The sequence below is a fragment of the Pongo abelii genome, chromosome 3 (assembly GCF_028885655.2).
Source record: "Pongo abelii isolate AG06213 chromosome 3, NHGRI_mPonAbe1-v2.0_pri, whole genome shotgun sequence".
Lineage (NCBI taxonomy): Eukaryota > Metazoa > Chordata > Mammalia > Primates > Hominidae > Pongo > Pongo abelii.
In genome coordinates this window covers 173520037-173532596 of record NC_071988.2, presented here as the reverse complement: position 1 = coordinate 173532596, position 12560 = coordinate 173520037, and the positions used below count along the sequence as shown (strand labels likewise).

The 12560-nt window shown below is 44.8% G+C and overlaps 1 protein-coding gene across 1 annotated transcript in view; it reads right to left on the bottom strand.

Moving 5' to 3' along the window:
• Positions 1 to 4363: 4363 nt before the first annotated feature.
• Positions 4364 to 12560, bottom strand: part of FHIP1A (FHF complex subunit HOOK interacting protein 1A) — a 256592-nt gene continuing 248395 nt past the window's right edge. Inside the window, exons 11-13 of the mRNA XM_002815215.4 lie at positions 11557 to 11735; positions 11069 to 11207; positions 4364 to 5488 (exon numbers count right to left, since the gene is read on the bottom strand). Coding sequence (XP_002815261.1) covers positions 5235 to 5488; positions 11069 to 11207; positions 11557 to 11735 — 572 coding nt within the window. The 3' untranslated portion in view covers positions 4364 to 5234. The remainder of the gene's footprint in view (positions 5489 to 11068; positions 11208 to 11556; positions 11736 to 12560) is intronic.

The following is a 12560-nucleotide window of genomic DNA, read 5'->3' as shown; positions in this document are numbered from 1 at the left end:
TCATAGACTTGTCCCAATAAAAAGTCAGCTGACACACTAAGCAGCACAGACTTCTGCAGCCTCTGCTCCATGAAATTTAATCTGGCCTAAGAGCTTCCATCACCTTTGTTGGGTTCTGAAATGATAAGGTAAATCTAAACTCCCCAAAAGATGCCTGGAATGCATGTCGAAGTCATGCTGACAGGTCCTATTGGTGGCCGTCTTGTTACTTGTATAGGTAACAGTGACCTAGGTTAACTTAAACCTTTTAAGACAGGAACAAAATTCACAGTGACCCTACAAGCTAGGAAAGGTCGGTCCTAGCTAAAATCATGATCAGTTTTAGGATTCTAGGTGCAAGAGGTCAAAGAACTGAAGGCTTCCACCCACCTTGTCCTGGTCCTTTTTTACCTAAAGAACCTCTGAAAATCTTTCACTAAAGTCCTATTTATCCAGTTAATGAGCTGCCAGGATAATCTGTCATCCCAAAACAAGTAATGGCCTAATAAATGCCTGAATGTAGAGAGGATTTACTGAGGCAAAATTATCCTAAAAACCATTCTCAGTCTTCTGAGAGCTCTTTCTAAAGCATTAGGTTTACGATGTTCATTCAAAAAGAAGGGGGGGAAAGAGTCAACTTCATTCTCTTACACTGTTTCCTCAGTGATGTGATTTAAGGGTGGAACATAAACTGGTTTGACAGTGTTCTGTTTTAAGCTGTTACTTGATGGAGAATTAGTGTTGTGTGATTTATAGACTGATGGCTGAAGTAACAAGGGGCCTAGAATATCTTCTTAATGACTTAAAGCTGATGTGGCATCAGCTACAAGAGACTGCTGTTCCCAGGAAGAGCTCACACTGCAAAGCAGGCTGCCGTTTGCAGCAAACCACACATGACACCAGCCTGAGCCAGTGACTTGAAGTAGCACGTGCAATAATAGCTGACCTGCAATAAAGTGTTTCATAAAAATGGCAAGCATGACAGACAGCCATTTCTGTAAATACAGGGCTGGTAATTAAGCAGTTACATTGAACTGCCCTTAAATGAGAACGGGGGCATATGCAGATACTAAACACCACGCCGGGACCATTTAAAATTAAGGGCTTACTTAAAAGGGGGTGCAGCCAGATAAAGACCGTTTACCAAAACTATTATGTCAAGTGAAAACTGTATTAAGGACTGATTATTCCCAGAGGATGATGCCATCGTTAAAGCACTTGATTTGTCCTGACTGCTGCGGCTGTGCTTCCCTCCTGAAGATAACCTAGACACGCTGATCCAGATTCAGAAGAGCAGCCTATCCACAACCCTAAACCTCAAACAGACCTGGGAATCAGTCCACATGATGGCCACAGCCAAGCTGATTGGGAGACACTGGAAACAACTTTCAACCCTGAGTACCCACTGGCTGCCCAAATTAAACAGGCAACCCCAATATTCATGTAGCCTGTTTCTAGATTCTGTTCATAAGAGGATGCTTTCCTGACAAGACCCTGGCCCCATGATATCTTATCCTGGACAGAAACTAACTATATCTGACCTAAATAAAAGCCACCTGCTAAGGAAAGGGTACTCCTGATGACCTATAAAAATACTGAATGCATCCTACCTAACACCTGACAGACATCCACTGCAACCCAAGCACATCAAAGTATTTTCCAAAATAATACTCCACAAACTGGGGACCACTTCACAATTCCTCTAAATACCAGGGAAAGGAGGTATCTAACGGTAAAGAAAAATCACATCTATAACTGGCTATTCCAGCACTCCCATTTGATGGTTGGAAAATTGTATTTTACCAGCCATGAAATTATGTTTTAGGTTGAACCTAACTTGGAATTTCTTTGTGTAAAACTTTAAAAAACATTTACTCGGCCATTTCCAAAAAATCAATTTTAAATATCCCAGTGCTCTCATACATTTTGAACCACAGAAGTCACTCAGTCTGGAACTTTAAGTCAGGCCCTGAATTATGAATTGAGGTTAATGTTGTGACACTCCAGGAACCCTTGGCTCCCTCACCTTTCCTGCCCAGGCCAGACGCAGTGACGCCAGCTCAGGGGCTGCGCCAGGGGGCGGTACCCACGGTTTCTCTTCCCCTACATTCTTCCAGCAAGGAGCACAGTGATTGGTGTAGGAGCCTGTCACACAGAGAAGTGTCCACACTCTCGGACCGTATCTTTAAGCATGCCAAATATATTTAAGATTTTCCCCCCAACTCATTATAAAAAAAGATATTTCTAAGGGCTTGCCGATTTACTTTAGGACCGGAATATTCTACTTCATTGCCAGTGATTTTTTTCCCAACAAGGAGTTCCCAATCTCACCCACCCACTCCCTGGTTTCTTCATATCCGCCTAGATCAATGTTCACTCCCCCGAATCGTGCAGGATTTGCTCTTCTCCCGTGGATAGACTCAGTTCTCTGCTGTTTTTCTTTTGGCATGTCCACGTCACTCCCTAAATAACCCACTCTCAGTTATTTCACTCAGCCACATGGGTTTTCCTATTCTCTCTACATCCAGCTCCATTTTCTGACTTCATTTTGCAAAACCTTGGACAAAAACCTCTGAGGACTGTAATGGATTCAGAAACATGAACCAGTTTCCATATCCAAATAGGAAGTTAGCATTATCGTGTGAGTTTGCTGCCAGCACCCGAGCGTGGGAAGTTACATTCTCCTGCCTGTCACTGCACACACCAGTCATCTCTGTCCTCATTTAAAGTAAGTCTACTTCAGGCTGGGCCCAGTGGCTCACACCTGTAATCCCAGCACTTCGGGAGGCCAAGACGGGACAATCACTTGAGCCCAGGACTTTAAGACCAGCCTGGGCAACATGGTGAAACCCCATCTCTACAAACTATACCAAAAAGTTAGCTGGATGTGGTGGCATGTTCCTATATTCCCAGCTACTCAGGAGGCTGAGGTGGGAGGATCACTTGAGCCCAGGAGGTTGAGGCTACAATGAGCTGTGATCACACCACTCCACTCTAGCCCAGGCAGCGCAAGACCCTGTCTCAAAAAAACAAAATAATAAAGTAAGTTTATTTCACTACCTATTGAAAAAAAAACAGTAAGAGGCACAAAATCAATCTTTTCCTAAAGGAAACTTTCCACAAAGGGGACCATGGTATTCTACAATGCAGAAATATGGATTCAAGAAGAATCAACACCACCACCAGATAATGGAGAAAGGTGTAAATCAAACTACAAAGCTAAAGAATTCCATTTCCAGATGTGGCGTTAGCATTTTATGACTTTGTAAGTCCAAACAAGAAGATAAATACTTGTGCAAAAACAAACTTAAGAGTATAATAAATTACAGCCGAACTTCCATCTTCAACTGTTCCTCTTTCTCTATCTTAAGCTACCTTCTTTTCTAATGGAGACTTGTGGACTGTGCAAATATAACCAGACATCAGGAAGCCAGGAGCAGGCCAGTCTGCTGTGCCTCATCCCTTCTGGCTGCTGCACCACAGCTGAGCAAACCATTTGTCAAGACAAACAGAAATGTACAGTGAGTAGGAATCTTTGGTGTCTTGCTTGGACTATGAAACACGAAAGCAAGGCTGGCTCCTAACAGCTCACCCTGCCCAAGCCGGGTCTCCTGTTGTCATTTCACAGGCGCCAGCTCTCAATTTCTCATTCACTCAATAGAAAGCTGCTTCAAGATTCCTGAAGCACAAAAGGGCCTCCACTGCCCCACAGCATTGCAGGTGTGGTTCTTCCGCCACTGCCCTGCCTGTGCATGAGGGGCCTGATTAAGACCAAACCAGTGCTCCTGAGGCACAACCACCAGACCTGTGGCTGCCCTCAGGGCTCCACAGAGATGCCCACAAAGAACAGAGAGAGACGAGCCTTCCAATTTCCCTCCAAATAGGCAGGCTCAAGCTCGTTACTTGCTTCGCACCTGCAGAACTGGGCCCAAAATAGAGGGGAGTGGAATTTAATATCCATAAAAATCAGTTGTTTATGGTCTCATTTTCAGCTCACGATTATTCTGTTTTCCCCTCTTGGTGATGGTCTAACATGGCTGTGGCTCTAAGTATAATCCTGCCTCTTGGAGGAGGCTGCACAGCAGCAGAGGGACACTCATACAGCACGGTGGGCCTTCTAATGAACCCCATTACTTGGAAGGCAGCATTTCCATGCAGAGTGAGTCGCCAGCAGGCACTTGGCTTCGCAGGGCTCCAGGTGACCTGTTTGCATTTACATCCAAGATCCCGAAGTGGGCTGTACAGTTCCTGTTTCTCTACAAAGTGCAGCTTATTAGCAAAAGGGAATAGAATTTTAAATAACGACCAGTGTTTTTACAGGCTGCATTTAGTTTATCTCTCCATCCCACCCAGCATACCCTCCCTGAAAAAACCCACTATGAAATGGCTTCACAAGTTAATCAGTTTGTTTTTATAAAACACTTACAAAAATAATGATGGTTGTCTTCTTACATATATATGTGATACCATTACTTCATCTGATCAAACTCCTAAAAACCAAAGTAACAGTTTGCATAGGTATACTTAATTTTGTGCAAATCTTACTAATATAAGGCCATCTTCAGTGTTTAGGTAGTGTCATGCTGATTAAGCTCTCAAGAAATAAGAAAAATTATCTGCATTCCAAATTATCTCCAAGGACATCCGACTTCCCAGGCAGATAGCTGAGGCTCTGCTGGCACCATAAGGCAACACACGCTGGAGACGACACACGTCCTGGAAGTAAAATCCAAAGGGACAGATGATATGTGCTTTCGTGATGGAGGCAGGAGGAGCTCCATCTTTACTCTTCCTTTATAGAACAGAGGCCAAAATGCAGGAGGCAACAGGACCATTCACACAGTTGCAGGTGTACAATCTTCCTGTGCTGCTGAACAGCTGGAATTCTGTCATGGGGCACTTCCAGACATCACTGAACCCCAATATTTGCTTGGTGTGATTTGAGCTGGAAGATGAGTAACTCAAAGGGATAGGAGAATGACAACCAAAAAAATATAAGGAGGAAAAACAGAGCAAAGAAAACTGCCAAGGGAGCAACCAGCTTATGAGACTTACATTCTATATATAACATAAGGTGGAAAGGCCCGGCTAGAGAGAGAGAGGAAAGATACAGAAAATTCCCCTCCCCACAAATCAAGTATTGTCAGGAAATATTAAAGTAGAAATCTTTGTAAGCAGCTTTGCATTTAACATTCAGTCAAGACACTAAAACCTTACAAAACAAGAACCTCTATTTAAAAAAAAAAACAAAAAAACTAACAGCAGGAATCCTCAAAGTCACCCAAGATCTTGTAGCACAGAATGGAGTGTTCCTGGGCCAAGGCCGCCAGCTCCTTCAGGAACTCTGGGAAGAGGGCAGCAGCCAGCATGGGGTTCCTCACCGGCAAGGGCAGGTTGGGGGGTACCTCAGCCACCTTGGTTCTGTGGGTCAGGAAGGGCTGAAGCACTCTTGGAGGTCCATCCAAAAGGTTCTTGCCACTTCCTGTCCTGGAAGCCTCCTGAATGGGATCTGAAAGCAGAAAGAAGACCATCATGGCGTCCCTCCATAGCCTTCCCATCCACCCTCTTCAGTGGAGCATGTGTTTGGGGGCAGAGTTGCTGGAGAGTATCTAGTTATGAGTGCAGTTCCTACAACGGACTAAATCCTGAAGATGCAGCCCTTGTGCACTCCATGACACACATATTTTGCCCAACAGATATCCTCCACCATATAGCATGTGATATGAGACTTTCACCCAAAATTCCTTCTAAGGAGCTTCATGCAGAAATCATGGCAAGAATATAGGTTTGTCAAGAATCCTCCATGCCAGAATGTGGAAATGGGGGAAACTGACAAAGGCATCTCCTGTCGTTGGCTTATTAAGGGGCGATGAGTAGTCTTGCCTGCTCTGCCAGCCTCCCATGCTGGGATGACTGTTCTCCCTTTGCCAGTGAAGCCCTGACAGCACAGCATAGCTCCAGCAGGGAGGCTGGATGAAATGGGTCACTCCAAGCCCTCTGCAGCAGGTGCTCCAGCCTCTCAGGCTCCCCGGTGACCTCAAGTCTTCTTCTGGCCAGGACCTCCAATGTTTTACATAAAAGGAGAGCGGAAGATTCCTTGAGATCAGCAGAAATAATGGAAGGGAAGTTGGGTGCTGGTAAGACCAGACTAAGAACTTCCTGCAACCATGGGGAATTAGTAGCAGCAAATGGCTTAGAAGCCTACATTGAAGGAGGGTTCCCATCTCAATTTCAATAACATAGACTTAAGATGAGTTCAAATTTTAACATATCCAAGTGATTTGCATTTTCCTATCAAATCAATTTTTAGTAATTGAAATGGTTCAACTTCCCTATTTGATTCCTGAACATCATCAGCCCTCGTATATTTGTAGGAATTATTTATGCCTTCCTCTTCCCCCTACACAAACAATCTCATTACTCCTTATAAATCATTATATTCAAGTTCTTCGTTATTTTGGCTGCTTCTTAGAATTCAGTACCATTTTTCAACACTCTTCTCAGAGTGTTGCTTAACTACAGTACTAAAAATTCTTGACATTTATAGTACTTTCCACATCTCACTACTATAGTCTTTAGTGTTAGAAAAAAAAAAAAAAAAACTTCCACTTGACTGCTTTAAATATCCTTTTAGATTAAGGCTTATCACAGCTTTAATGCCATAAAGAACTGGGAAAGTTGCTGAGAATCTGTCTTCTGCTACCTTTCAGCAGAAATTCATGCCCCGGCAACAGAGTAAGCACAAAAGTGTTGATGTCACTGAGGTACATGTCAACCTTGGAGAGCACACCTTCTCATCCCCAACCCTAGCTCAGGCCCTGTCACTCTCTGAAGTGCCCAGCAAAGCTCACAAAGGAAGCTGGCCTGCATTCCCGTGGGGACTGGGACACCGTGGACCTACTCCCAGACCGAGACCTGCACTGTTCATGCTTGTTCCTCCACCTGGAATTCCCTGCCCCATTCTCTGCTCACCTAAATCTTACTAGCCTTAGAGGCATTATTAGCACAGCGGTTAAGACCACAGAGTCTGCCACTCGCTGGCTGACCTCAGGCAAGTTGCTTTACCTCTCTGTACTTGTATTTCCTCACCTGTCAAAAGCTATTCATAGAGTTGTTATAAGGATTAATGAGTCAATAGGTATAAAGTACACAGGGACCTCTGAATGGGTGTCAGCTACCACATCATCCTCATCAGTACAGTTGCCACCAACTTCACAATGAATTTCCAGTTTCCTGCCCCCATAAGTCATTGCTATAGTCTTTATGCCTTCCTCTGCCCTCTACCCAAACAGTCTCATTCTAGCCTCCTCTCCATGTTATTGACCAACTAAGGCCTGCATTGCCCTTCAGCCTCACATTGTTTATGTTTTATCACCTCTACTAGACCCCAACCTTTCTCAGGGCTGAGCCCTATCTGATAACATGTCTTTAGCAACCCCTAACACACTTCTGTATTCATAGAAGCTAATAAACATTGCTGAATAAATGAGTGAAGGAACTGATCTCATCAGTCTTCCCTACTCCTGATTCTCCCTGCAGCTGCTTGTATTCCTGTCCCCCATTCTCCCTCAAATTCATTCATTCTCTTCCAAATTCGTTCATTCTCTTCTCTCCTAAAAAGGGGTTTTGTGACTCATTTGTCTAGCTTGATCTGTGAATAGAAAGTGTCATTGCTAAGGCTCATTTACCCAGTATGAATCCAAGAATCAGAACTGTCTTCACTAATGAAGGCAGGAGAACACCCAGTAAGGGAGACCAGGGGCTGGCTGGGAGATCCACAGCACGATTACATCAGCGGTGGCAGCACATTGACCCGGGCTCCCCTCCGGGGTCTTGGCCTTTCAGTGTGTCACCAAGCACCATCAAATTCTCCATTCAAAAGCAAGTAGACCTGAGTTATGGTCCCTACCTGGCCACCAGCTCATCATAAAATGTCTGTTTCCATCTCTGTAAACTGGGGACATTACCTACCTGATCTCCCTTCTAGAATCAGTGCCCAGTAAAAGGGCTCTGAATATAAGTAAATACAGTGAAGTGTTACTCTGTGGTTTGGAAAGTATTTGAGTAGAAAGAGAAAGGCATGGCAAGTGGCTGAATCTCAGAGACCAACAGCCTCAAGAATAATAATGTGGAACTGGGAACAGGACGTCCGCTTGCTCTGGAGCAGCAGCCACACAGACTTTTACTGCTGTTGGAAGCATTAGTGAGGAGGCTCGTTTTTCACCGGGGCTGCCAGGAGGTGAAGGGAATGCAGGGCCTGCATGATGGAGCAGCTCTGGCTGCAGACGCCTGAGTTACGCCCCTCATAAAAGGGTCCAACAAGCATGCACGAGCACCTGAAGAAAAAGGCAGGGTGGAGGGAAGTATAAATAAATGTCAATTAGGAATGGCTTCTGAAATGTTGCCCTGGGTCTGAAAAGCTGCAACAGAAGGTTTTCAAGACTAATACTGAGAAGATTTCAGAAGTGAGGAGAGAGATACATTACGTGTTCATCTCCCTGGCAGCAGCATTAGGCAAAGGGCAGAGCACACAGACACTTGGAAACCCAAATATTTGGCCCATTACCATAATTCTTCATTGCAAATTGCTCTGTATCCCAGTGAGAACAGGCCTCCCAGATTTGACTCATTTACAGGAAATCACGTCACAGTAAATGCTTCAGAAGTCAGCTTTGTACAAGGGGACAGGAAACTCTCATTTTGTCAGTTAAAGATGCTTTAAGTGGGGGAAGAGTATGACTTGGCTAACCTGGAAAAGTTAGAAAGTTAATCTAAAAAAACTCAAGTAAAAGAAAAATGTTATATCCAGAGAGAAGATTCTTACAGGTCAGAGCCCTGGAGTGTCACAGACCTTACTTAAGGAGCATGGAACCCAGCTAACTAATTTGACAACCTTAGGCAGTGAGAACAAGTTCCCTGGGCACATATTTTGCAATCATGGCCTCCAGACATTCTGAAACCAGGACAAGCCCAAGGTGTGAGTGACCCCCACCCTTTCCCTGAATGTAGGGGTTAAGGCTCAGTGTACACTGAGTATCTAGTGTACCTCAGTATATCGAGGTTGCTCAGTGTGTACACTCGTCTCCTTGAATTAGCCAAGATGGGCTCAGGCACTTGAGTTTCATGATCCTGGCTGAATACCCTGGACCTCTAATTTTGGCTTCCTTAATGAAAATGAAGCTAATAGTGCCTTTTTTGCCCTATTCAGAGCGCTGTTTGATAATGAAAATTGACCGCCTGAAAAAGCACCTTATAAACTGTAAAATACAATGAAGACCAGGCCTTGTCTAGGAGACTGCAGAATGCCCACAACTTGTTGCAGCTCTTCCCATCAAGAGGTGGGGTTTTTGCTCCATTCTTCAATCTGTGCTGGCCCTCTGTCTTGCTTTGGCCAACAGAATGCTGCAGAATGGACCTTATGTGAGCTCTGAGTCTGAGCCTCAAAAGATTTTCTATGCTTCTGCTCTCACTCTTGGAACCCTATTAACTGTGACACGGACCAGCCTGGGCTAATCTGCTGGATGGTGAGAAACACCCCCATCACCTCCATCACTCCAGCCAACAGCCACAGATGTGAGTGAGGCCATCCTAGACATCCAGCCACCCACTGATGGCAGACACACAAGCGAGTCCAGGCAAAATCAGCCTGGCCCAGATCAGCAAAACACCCAGATGACCACACAGATTCATAAGCAATCATAAATGGCCTTGTGTTAAGCCAATGAGTTTTTGCAGTGGTTTATTATACTGGTAATTGGTGCACCTTCTCTCGCAGGGTGGGTGGCAGCAGCATGCGCCCTGTTCAGGAGGAACACAGCTCACAAGCTGACCACCCATGTGTCTAAGGAGGCCACATGGCACCCGAAGTCTACCTTCCCACGGAGATGCCAGGCTTCTTTCCCTCCATGAATGCCTTTGCCTGCTCTTCTCAAAGCCTGACTCCTCACTTTACCAGTGGCACATGGCCTACCTTTCTTTCAAACCCTACCTTGCAGTACCCTAAGGGCTCATCACAACCCAAGTTCTGGCTTCAGCTAGAAAGCACCTAAGAGATGGAGAACAAATCCTTCATTTAAAAGTCAAGGGACCTTGGGCCTGTGAGGTAAAGCAACCAAGATCAAATAGCTGCAGAGAGGCAGCATCAGGCCTTCAGAGTTCTGGGTTCTTTTCAGCTTCTTTGAAAGGTGGAACAATTGCCCTGAGTTTCATTTCGCCGCTCACTGCCAATCTTGTTTCTGATCACTTGCCTTTGGCCCAGGACTGAGAGCCTTACTCTCTCCATTGTTCATCTGCCACAAAGAAGCCTGATTGGTCTGTGTGTGGAAAAGTAAAAGCCAGTGCAATATGGGGCATTCCTACTTTGCTCCTACCAAGGCCTAAGTCACAGCTCAGGGGACAATGGTCAGCAAATCGGTCCAACCAGAGCTTAAATAAGGTAAAGCAGCAGTGGTGCTCCCGGATGGCCTCAGCGCTCCTACTAGCACCGACCCATGTCCCTGCCCCCACTCCTCACTCCGCCAGGGCCCTGGCCTAACACCTCCTCTAGAGGCCATAAAAGGGCACTCTCAGAGATTTCAGACTGAGCATAAACTTTACTTCTCCCAGTCCAAACCGTTTTTTTGTTTTGTTTTTTGTTTTACCTCCTAGGGCCCTAAAGCACACTTATTTTTGGCCCAAGAGCCTCTGAAAACATAATAAAGAGAACACATGCCCTCCTCACGACAGGCTGCCCAAAAAAATGGCTCGGAGAGTGCATATAATGCCTCTTTCTGGCCCATGTGTGCCGTGTGATTTATTCTAGCCTGACAATACCCTACACGTCAGCTCCTTGCAGGCACCACTCTGAGTTAAAAAAACAAAATCCCTTCTAGACCCTCCACAGAGGAAACAGGCCAGGTGTGAGCAAGGCAGACCTTTCTTTAGGTTTAAGAACGCTAATAGGTGGTTCTTCCCTGGTGCATAAAAATGAAAATATCTCTGAATGCTTCTAGGATCCAGAAGCCAGTGCAGCATCTGTGAACTGAGGCCAGTAGGCTAGGGACATGGAGGAGGAATTTAAGGAGGGGCGCTGTGGAGAAACCTGGCTTACCTTTGGTTAGTGCCGCAGGGGTCATATCAGACATGTCCACACGGAAGAGCAGGTATTGCTGGGCTTGAATGAGGAGCCCTGGGAAGTCTCTCTCCACAGAAGCAAACTGTTCAATCTTGTTTTTCACAGATGCAAGGACCTGTCAAAAACAGCATTAGTGATGTTAATGCCTCACCATGAAATTCCACTCCCAGTTATCAATATATCTTGCAGGTACCACCCTCATTATGGGAACTATTATGATGTTAGACATTTGTTCATTTTTAACTGCCTGGGTGTTCTGCGTAGGGCACCGTCAAAACATCAAACTAAATGAAGCTCTACAGTTTGTCTAGAATAAACTACACAGTAAGCTTAATAAGACAGGGAAGGAAAGCAAATGAATTAGAGCAGAGGAATTTTTGAGAAACAAAATAAAGAGAAAGAGATGCCCTGCAAATTAGCACCCACAAAATCAACAGGTGTGGATGTGGGTTCAGCTAACATACCTGATAGAGAGAGCGGACGCTTGGCTGGAAGACCATGTTGGTGTTGAGCAGAAAGGAGCGCAGGAGTGGCTGGGGGTAGCTGGCTAGCTGAGTAATGATCCCAATAAGCAGCAAATTAACATGTAAAGAGTTCTCCAGCATGTTCTCCAGCTTTGACAGGACTACGCTGATGAATGGGCCTGCAGGAAGAACACAAGGCTTCAGGGCTGGCTGAGCTCACAGGGATGCCTTTCCCTGACAACTGCAGAACCATCGGTGCCACATCTCCCAAACCACCACGGGCCCACAGGTGCAAGCCAGACACAGCAAATACGGCCGCGTTTTCTCCTGCCTCGAGACCAAAACAGAAAACAAACCACCACAGCAAAAATAAAACAGAAAAATAGGCATGGCTACTGACATTTTGACTCCATGAGCAGTTTTGATACTTATTAAAATTATCACAGACCTCGGAAAAAAAAACAATTTAACTTCTTAAAATTAAAGTATGCTTTTCTACATCATTCCTGTATTTCTTGGGGCTGCCAATGCTTAAAATGATAGCCATCATCTCATGATGCACGGACTGTATGGACGGTAGGGTTTCATGTAAGCATCAGAGGCCATTAAAAGTCTTAGTAATGAAAAATCTCCGTAAAGAACACCAAAAATGCGCAAACTATGTTTATCAAATAGCAACACTGTGAACAGGGGTTGCCTATCCTGAACAAGCACACTGAGAAAAATTTGGTTTTGTCAAGTGTCGTAATGTGGAACAATAAAAAAAATAGGTGAGAGGTGGAGGAGCCCCTGCTTATAACCTTAGTAGCCTTGGCAACTCGGTAACCACACCTGAACTTTCAGAGGAGAGAGAAAAGGGTGTCAGTTTTGGGAGATACATTTCAGCATGTCATAGATTTCTTAAAAAAGAAAATCCGTATGACTACAAAAGCAGTCATTTAAAAAAAGCAGTTAAAAAATTAGTCATACAAAAGCGGTCCATTAAGAAAAAATAGGCAAAAAGA